General features: G+C 26.3%; 1 protein-coding gene across 1 annotated transcript; it reads left to right on the top strand.

Annotated features, from left to right (window-relative positions):
* Positions 1-6,023: 6,023 nt before the first annotated feature.
* On the top strand, positions 6,024-7,126 carry LOC9299213 (heavy metal-associated isoprenylated plant protein 18). The gene is made up of 3 exons (XM_021020724.1): positions 6,024-6,431; positions 6,577-6,659; positions 6,741-7,126. Exons 1-3 carry the CDS (start codon positions 6,133-6,135, stop codon positions 7,022-7,024), a joined length of 666 nt encoding a protein of 221 aa, XP_020876383.1. The 5' UTR covers positions 6,024-6,132; the 3' UTR covers positions 7,025-7,126.
* The last annotated feature ends 2,971 nt before the right edge of the window (positions 7,127-10,097 follow it).

The following is a 10,097-nucleotide window of genomic DNA, read 5'->3' as shown; positions in this document are numbered from 1 at the left end:
ATTTATATAACCCATAGCGGGTTAAGCTATTTATTTAGTTTAAAATGATGATGTTCTAAATTTCCATTTATTCTTTTCATTTCTATTATTTGTTATATAAGAAATTAAATTCATAATGTATGTTTATTAGTCAGTTATTAATAATTTTTTTTTTTCAAATCTTAACAATAAATTTAAAATACACGTAGATACAAATATATATATATATATAATCTTATAAATATTCTCAAGATTCAATTTTGTATTTTTGTTATTAACTTTCCAAAATTTTCCAAAAAATAAGGAAATATATTTAAACACTTTTCAAAAATGAGATTAGATATTAATAAAAATTTATACTCTAATCAATCTAATTAGTTTTAGATACTAGGTTTGATTATCATCAAGTCTTAGGTTTGGATGTTGATACCTTTTTAATAATCGTATTTTTTTTGTATTAATTTTCTTTGAAATCTATTCTAATTCTATCATCTTCAATTTATATGTCAAACCCATTCCAATTTTAATTTTTTTTTCATATAAGGTCTATGAGTGGACAACAATGGCGGGGTGAAGGATAAGTCAAAGAGGATATCTGGCTGGAGTTAGGGTTTCAATTTTAAATATTTCCTTTAATTTTGATTTTGTCTCTACTTAAAACTTTATGTTTTTTAGCAATATACTAAAGGTTTAAATATAATAAAAAATTTATCACACAATTATTCAATCTGCATTTGAAGTTGTAAAAAAACAACTTTAAATTTTAATTTGTATTTTATTTGACGGATTATATACACAGGTTAATTAGCTTATTTTGAAATATCAATAAAATCTGAAATCATATAATTTTAATAATAATTCAAACTGATAAAGTCTTCTTTTAAAGATCCACGAAATTCCTGGTCCAAAATTTTTGAATTTACAAAACAGTAAAAATGTAAGATCACAATATTCTCTGGAAGATAAAAATTACTGTTAGACACCTGAAAACTATAATACTTTAACTATATTAAATTTTGATACAAATATATATATATATATATATATATATATATATATAATAGCAATCTAATAAATACCATTTGCACATCTGAACGGTTGTGTCTTTTAATCGCAATTTTCGTTTTAATCGGTTATTGTTTTACGGTTATGTCGTTTCCAATAAATACCATTTGCACATCTGAACGGTTGCGTCTTTTTATTGCAACCTTTCGTTTAAATATATAATAGCAATCTCAATAAATACCTTTTGCAAATTTGAACGGTTGTGTATTTTCGTCGCAACCTTTCGTTAATTTTTTTTTTTAAAACTATAAAATATTATTGCTTTTTTAAAAAGTTGCATCTGTTCAATTTTAACTATAAAAAATCTGAACATATATGTCTTTTTGTCGCAATTTTCGTTATTTTTTTTAAATAGCTATAAAATATAATTTGTGGTTGTGTACTTGTGTTTTCTTAAAGTTGCATCTGTTTAGTTATAAAATATAAAATATTTGAACTATTGTGTCTTATCATCGCAACCTTTTCGTTAAGTTTTTTTGGTTGTGTTTTTTTGGTTGTGTTTTTTATAAAATATAATTTATGGTTGTGTTTTTTTAAAGTTGCATCTATTTAATTTTTAACTATAAATTATAAATTTTATGGTTTTGTTATTTAGAAAGTTGCATCTGTTCCGTGGTTGAAACGGTTCGTCAAATAAACTTTTTCATTTTACAATTGTGAAAAGTTGCATCTGTTCAATTATTAACTATAAAGTATAAATTTTATGGTTTTGATTTGTTCAAAAGTTACAACAGTTCATTTTTAATAACTATAAAATATAATTTATGGTTATATTTTTTTTTTTTAAAAAGTTGCATCTGTTCAATTTTTAACTATATAATATAATTTTATGGTTTGTGTTTAGAAAGTTGCATATGTTCAAAGATTGCAACGGTTAATCAAATAAACCTTTTCATTTTACGGTTGTTGGCATTTTTTCGCTACCTAGCATTCATATATATATATATATATATATATATACTTTGTTATCTATATTATTATTTATTTTTTCCTAAATAACTATTATTTTGGTTATTTGTTAATTTTTTCTGAGGATAATCTTTCTTTAACAACACAATTTAAAGTATTGCGTATTTTTATCATAATGTTTTGTTGAATGTATTTATATAATTATGTTGAGAAGTGTTTAAAAACTTGAAAAAGTACGTCTATTCATTATAATGATTAATTAATATATTTGTTTATGTTCACATCTTTTCACCATAATGTTTTTTAATAATAATATAAATCTTAATAATTGTTTCTGAAGGTTACGTCTCTTTAATCTTTATCATAATTTTTCGCAAAATATATCTTGATTTATTATTAAAAATATTTTTTTGAAAGTTATCTAAATACATTATAATTTTTCGTTTAATATTTTTTTCTTTAAAAATTTTTGAAATCATTTCCACCGCGACATCGCGGGGGGGTCTGAGTCCTAGTATATTAAATAATACACATGTTTAACCACATTAAAACATATTCTCCTATTTGAAAATTTAACAACCACCAAAAAAAACATATGTTATAATTATAAATTATAAATTATCAAATACTTAATAGGAACACCGAATAAAACCGATACCCGCGGAGTACCGCGGGTTGAATCCTAGTGAGCAATTATGTAGCAAGTCATCAAATTAAAAAAAAAAACAATTCAAAGAAAAAAATAGGGAATTTGGTCAAAAATGCCACTTTGACCAAAAAACTTACAAAGAATGCCACCGAAAAAAAGTTTCTTTTCCAAAAAGCCTTAATTTTGAATCAGTGTGGGTCTGTCCACGTCATTATTACATAATAATCCTCTTGAAATTAAAGATATTTTATTATAAGAATCGAGCTTAACCAGTCGGGAGTTCGGTTCAGTCTAGTAGAAGAGCTTGATCCTTGCCAGTATGGAGTTCGCTCTTATTCGACAGACAGTTCGCATAGAGAAAGGCCGAAGCGAGGAGAATACTGTTCGAGGCTCGCAGTAGCGTCAAAACGCGGGAGTTCGGAGTCAGCAAGAAAGAGTTCGGAAGATCCATGCGAAGCCCAAGATAGTTCAAATTCAAGCCGTTTCTGTCAAAATTGTAACTTACATGATTAATGCGGGTCAATGCGATTATGGGCAGTAAATGACCGCATTGATCATGTTTTCTCTATAAAAACAACCTCAAACGCATGTGTTTGAGGGGGAGACATCTCTAAGATTATTACAAACTATTACAAAGCAATACAACATACTTATTTCTCTTATACTTTCGCAAGGCTTTACACACTTTATTCGTATCAATTTTCTCTCCTTGTTTCTTGGTTAATCTTCCTTTCGAATTCCTATATTCTTTTACTGATTTTAAGAGTTTTTCTCCACTAAAATACTTAAAGATAATCGAGTGTGAATCCTACATCCACAGAAAACAACCGATTTCAAAGACATATTCATACAAAATTCATTTCTAGTTTGAATATACTTTTTAAAAAATTGTGTCATTGATCTTACAAAATAATAATGTTGCCGAAACTATTTGGAAAAATATTGTTCACGGTAATTTGTAGACATAAATATTTGAAAAATTATTGTCCACGGCATGTGGCACTGTCTGAAGTCACGTCGTTTGACTTTGACCGAATTAGAAAACTTTTATTTGAAGGGCAATTTGGACATTTCACATAAGGGATATGTCACTCTTTGAAAGGAAGAAGAGCTTTTGGCAATTTTGATAAGTTTTGTTATAGTGGCATGGCACATTTGTTAAATTTCTCTTTCTTTCCTCAATCTAAAATCCTTAATTTTTCTTATCCCAAACTACCATGTAATCACGGTTTTTAAAACTGTTCTAGTTTTTTCTATCATAAAACTTAGGGCTCGGTAAAAATACCCAGAATCAAAAAATTGAACCGAAACATACCCGAGAAGGAAGAACCAGACCGAACCAAAACCGACAAAATACTCGAACGGATCCATGACTAGTTTTGTATATATATAATATTTTCAGTGTTTTCATAAAAATAACCAAAATTATCTCTAAGTTTTCAAAATTTGAATTTGCATAATTTTTGTTTTAATAGGCGTATAGGTTTTTCAAATACAATAATGGCTGTCATTATTTATAATAATTTATGTATATTGTTTGTATATGTGAATTATATAATCTTTGTTATTCATTGAAAAAAAATATTTGTTTTCTCTTTGAAATATTAAATGTTTTAGTCTAAAACTAAAAAATTAATAACATCCAAAATATTAATTTTATTTAGGTCAAATTATTTAACTCATAATTTTTTTAAATGTTTTAACAAGTAAAACATAACTTTTTATAAATTAATATCACTATAAAAATTAGGGGCTTTGCAAAAATGCCACTTTTTCAATGCCACTTTTCAAAAATACCCCTTTTTTAAAACCTTATAAAAAATGCTTTTAGAAATATAAGACTTACCCAAATATGTATGTAATATTATTAAAACATATACAAACTACATTTCTATGTATCTAAAATCTTATAAATACTTTATAAATACCTTATAAATGCATTTTAAATACCTTTAAAAACCTTTAAAATATCTTGTAAAACCTTTGAAAAACCTTAAAAATCCTTTAAAATAACTTGTAAAACCTTTAAAAACACCTTATAAAACCTTATAAATACTTGGATCGATTCTTCAAGTAGTAGTTACAATCCATAAGTACATTATAAACCTAATAAAACTTTATAAAAATTTCAGATTTAAAAAGGGGCATTTTTGAAAATGGACATCTAAAAGGGGCATTTTTGAAAAGGGGCACACCAGAAATGGTATTTTTAACAATTTCCCTAAAAATTAATAACATATAATGGTCCCAACATTATTAATTAATAGAGGTTTTACTATGCTTCAAATATTGGAGGATTTTATATATAAGTAAACTATAATAGAGAAAAAACGATATTTAAATTTTGAGTGATTTTCCAATTCCTATATATAGTTTTTTGATAACAAATATCTTATATTTCCACAGATATTATATGTAATAAATGATATGAAAGTAAATAAAAATAAGATTTTTTTTCTCTTACTTAAGAAAACCATTTAAAAGATAAATTCAATAAGATATATTTTTTGAAAAGAAAAATTAAATGAAAAAAATTAAGATTTAATAATAAGAAAATAATAAAGTATAAAAGTTGTTTTATTTCTCTAGATTGTGATAAAATGTTTAGATACAAAAAAATTATGTTATTCTTGACATCTGTATTAAGATTTTTTTTATCTGCTAATGTTTAAAATAAAATGTTTTCTATACAAGTTCTATATATTTGTTATTTGATTATCAAATTATGGTTCTATGTACTCTTATTTTCTATTTAAAGTGATAGGTTTCTTAAAAGGTTTTATGGTGAGAAGATTCTTAAACAACTAGTAAATATTTTTTAGAACTAGATCGCGATGGGTTGTTGGTCAAAGCGGCCACGACAAAATTTTACTAAAAAGTAGAGTGATTTATTAATAGTCTTTTTTATATCTATGTAAACTAAATAAGAGTTATGTCTTTTCTATGCTCTTACGATGCTATATGCGTTTTTTCTTTTGAAAATTTGTCTAGCAGGTCAATTGAAGTCGAATTGAAGATTTTGATGCATTGTGAAAATTGCGTTAAAGATGTCAAAAAGACTATTTCCAAAGTTGAAGGCAAGCATATATAATATTGTCCACATTTATGATACACTATATTGATCTCATTCATGGTTCAGATATAACTTAAGGCTTCTGCTTTGAATTATATTTTTTAATTCCTTAGTATTTTATATTTTTTCGTGTATTTGATAATTTCAAATTATCTTTATGGTTTTAAATATCTCAAGTTTTAAATTATAGTTAAAAAAACATGCCTTTGCTTAATTTAATATTTCTTATGTTAATATATTATTTGTTTTTAAAACTTTAATATTGAATTGTTTTTTATACGTATTGCTGGAGTTGTAGGAAAAAATAAAGTATTATGATGAAAAATGATCACATCAAACAATTATAATTTTTGGACCGATCATATATATTATTGAGGATAATATAGTAATTATATATGTTATAATAATTTTTTTAAATGATATGTGATTGTTAGGAGTTGACACATGTAGAACAGAAATGGATAATCAAAAAGTTATGGTCACTGGTAATTTTATTTTGGAAAATTTATTGAAAACTCTCAAAAAAAAAACCGGTAAAAAGGCAGAAATTTTGATGATGAATGAGAAAGCTGATATGGTTCACAAAGAAAATGATGACCATGAAGTTGTTCAGAATGAAGATGATGACTATGATGTTGTTCAGAAAGAAAATGATGAACAAGAGACATTTACAGAGAAGAATGAAGAAGGTGATATAGTCCAAGAAAAAGACAAAAATCCTGAAGTAGAAGAAAACATTGATACACCTGAAGCAAGGTGGATCACTTCTAACTAGTTAACAATTTTTATTAAGTATGAAAGTTTTGAAAACAAATACTAATACTTGTTAGGTTTTTTTTGTTCTAAGTATACGTTCTTCGGATGTTACTTGTGTTTTAACTCTTCATTTAATTTTTTGTAGTACAACAAAAGTCGAAATTCATATCGCATTTCTATATGAGAAGTACGAGGAAGACATCGGAAAAGTTATTTCTAAATTCGAAGGTATATAATAAATAATATTATTCATATAAATATTTGAAAAATGTGTTCTTCAATCATTTGTTTTGAATGATGTATGAATAGGGGTCAAAACATGTGTGGTCGACATAGAAAACCAAAAAATTGTAATAACTGGCGACTTTGATGAAGAGAAATTATTGGAAAAACTTAAGAAAAAGATGTGTAAAAGGATAAACAAAGTGGAAAAGAAAAGAAAGGAGGAAGAAGCCAAAATAGTTATAGAGAAGGATGAAGAAATTGAAATGGATAGAGGTGTTTATATGTACCCAAATAGTGATGATGAGAAAGAGGTGGCCAAATATATGATGTTTAGTGATGAAAATCCTAATGCATGTTCGATTTCGTAACTGAACATCGTCGAAACTAGTATCCACCATAGAAAACTTGGCATGGTAATGGACTTTATCTATTTGGGGATATTTTGATATTTTCATCACCTTGATATTATAATATTATATAATTGAAAAAATAATAGTAGTTTGCTTTCAAATTTTCTTTTTTAGTATAAGCTTTATCTTTTGAAAAGTATAAAATTAATATCATCGTTTGGTAATTATTTTAATGGAAAAGAGAAACAAAAAATCAATTTACTACATATGTTAAAAACAATCTATTTTTTTCTCGACGATAATCTGTCATATTATTATTATTATTTCAACAGCTTATATAATATTGTGTCATTTCTTATAATACCACAATATAATATTGTGATAACCCTTGTTCTTTTTTTTTGTCGTCTAGATTTATTATTATTTGCAAATTATGAGAACTGTTACATAGACGATTCTACAACTGACAATTCCTTCCGACCCTTATTAGATCCACGACAGTTTATACTTCATTCTTCGTGATCTTGATGAATACCCTTCAATGATCCACGACCTGGCGACACTTCTTTCTCTGCGTAGAATCCTGGCGAACGGCTATAATTGTACATCGCTGGAGATCTCTTGCACACTTGCCCCCATCAATCTGCAAATTTGTTAATAAATCGCAATATCTGGGACTCGAACCCCAGACCTCTTGGTGTAGAAGCATTAATCAACCTTTGATCAACCCTTGTTCTTTCATTTTTTTAATATCAAATAACCTTATATTTTTATATCACCTCTATAAAATTTATGGAAATATAACTATATAAGATCCGTCAATCTCAAAAAAAAAAAAAACTATATTTTTATATCACCTCTACATTGATTTTCTTTTTTGTTAACCCTTCATTAATTTTTTCGTCCACTTATATATAAATGGTATACCACTTGTTCACATTTTGAAAATATGATTCTGCTAATTTTTACCATTCAAAATATAATCATGTTTTTGAAAAGTGATTCCACTATATACAACTAGTTTGATAAAAACGTAACTAGAAGAAAAAGGTGTTTAACCTACTGAAACTAGAATTCCATCGTTTTAAGTATTCTATAGAAATAATTATTCATATTCACCAAAAAAAAGAACAATTATTCATCGTTCAGTTTGTTCCGCAAACAATTATTCAATTATTTTGTTATTCCACTATTCCTCTGACATGCAAGTCATAACAATAATGTTCAAATTCAAGAGTAATTCTGGTTTGGACCGGAATTATTGCCATTTTAAGTTCTCGCAAATAAAATTATTATTTTTCCAAAAATACGACATTTTATAAGGTTAGCTATAATGGATTGTGTATTGGTCAATTTGACTCATTGAAATAGGTGGATAAATTGTGACACTTAGGCTCCGAATGGAGAAAGCGTATCGGGCGGAGCGGATCAAGCGGTTCAGGCGTATCAAGTAGAATAAAAGTGGATCAAGCGGATCTAACGGAACAAAAGCGGATCAAACAAATTTGGCCGTTCAAAATATGTGTGAATGGTAAAAGAGGATCAAGTGATGTGGTTCAAACAATATTTTTTAGATAAAACATTTATTGAATAATAAATACATAGTATTATAAATTATGTTAAATATGTACTCATGATTATGAACAAAAATTAATTAAGAATCTATAAAAATTTAGTTTCCAAATCCATATAATTTATCTATAGTACTACTCCCTCAGTTCCTTTTTACTTGATTTTTTAGGGAAATTCTTTTTTCTAAATTAGATGATGTTTTAAGTTTTTAATGCAATATTAATTAATTTTTATTAGTTTTCATATTTCTATTTTGCAAATTGTTTTTCTACTGGTTGAATAGATAATATATGATGTTTTAGTTTAGATATAAAAAAAATTTAAATGTTTCTTTAATCGGTGTGTAAAAACATCAAACATCAAGTAATTAAAAAAGAACGGAAGAAGTAGTAATTTGAAAATAACATATTTATAGGATATTAGTAAAACTATAAATTATGTGTTTCATATCTGATTACTAAAATAATATATGTATATCTTGATGTATTTAACAGAATAAATTGATTTTTAATTTTGGTGTACTTATGTCAATAGAAAGAACAAATAAATCATTAATATAATTAAAAGATGTAACATAAAATTTAGGTAGTCCAAACAATATTTATGAATATATATTGTAACCTAGATAAAAAATAGCACAGTTATTTATATGTTTTATATTTTGGAAAAAAAAAAACTTCAATAAAAAAAAGCAGATCTCACACCAATCCACCACTATTTAGGTATGGACAAACCGTCCCGCTAACAGAAAAAAAAGTATGAGCAGAAAAAAAAAAAAAATTCCTTTTTTTATTTTATGTGTTTCAAAAGCAGATGGTTTGCTAATTGTTAACTTTTGTCTGAATGAGAACACAAGTACATATCATTCTCTTCCTCTAATGAACCACCTTTATTTCGTTTCCCCATTCAAGGCCTTAGTGTATTGAGTGTGGAGCGGGCGAACATATAATCAATATGTCATGCTATTATCAAATGTCCTCCATCACTACAAACATGAGCATATCTATGATATCATCCATCCGTAATTTTCAATATTGTTTTCTGGAATTTGTACTACTTTTTTGGTGAATCCCTATAATTCCTCGAAATGATAATTTTTTTTATTATTTGGTATATTCTAAAAGTTAAAATTGATAATATTTTTAGAAACCTAGATAGCCAACAAAAGGTTCTAAAATTAGTGGAGAGTTCTACTTAAATTTGGAAAACGCCACAACTTAAAGAACATATTGTGAACAATAATGTCATGCCATCTTATTTGATACCATATTTCATAGATGTTGATGTTATACAAACGGTAGTTGGAAGGAGTTAAACATCTTTTAAGGTTAGGGTAGTTTTGTTTTTAGGACGCCATAGGGGGATCAGTAATTGGGTAAGGAACCAAGAACTAATTAGGAAGAAGGACAAATATATAGAGTTCAAAAGTTGCTGTAAAAAAAATATATATATATATATATAGAGTTCAGAAGTCATGAACATTTAAATAAACAACTATTCATACAAAAATTTGTGATGA

This window comes from Arabidopsis lyrata (genome assembly GCF_000004255.2).
Source record: "Arabidopsis lyrata subsp. lyrata unplaced genomic scaffold ARALYscaffold_9, whole genome shotgun sequence".
In the NCBI taxonomy this organism is placed as follows: Eukaryota; Viridiplantae; Streptophyta; class Magnoliopsida; order Brassicales; family Brassicaceae; genus Arabidopsis; species Arabidopsis lyrata.
This window is presented reverse-complemented; position numbering and strand designations above follow the sequence as displayed.

Bases quoted from the DNA above. Each gene is read 5' to 3' on its own strand.
- LOC9299213 (XM_021020724.1), top strand. From the start codon at position 6,133: ATGGATAATCAAAAAGTTATGGTCACTGGTAATTTTATTTTGGAAAAT. The intron at 6,432-6,576 runs GTGGATCACTTC...AATTTTTTGTAG, and splicing joins ATTGATACACCTGAAGCAAG to TACAACAAAAGTCGAAATTC. The intron at 6,660-6,740 runs GTATATAATAAA...ATGTATGAATAG, and splicing joins AGTTATTTCTAAATTCGAAG to GGGTCAAAACATGTGTGGTC.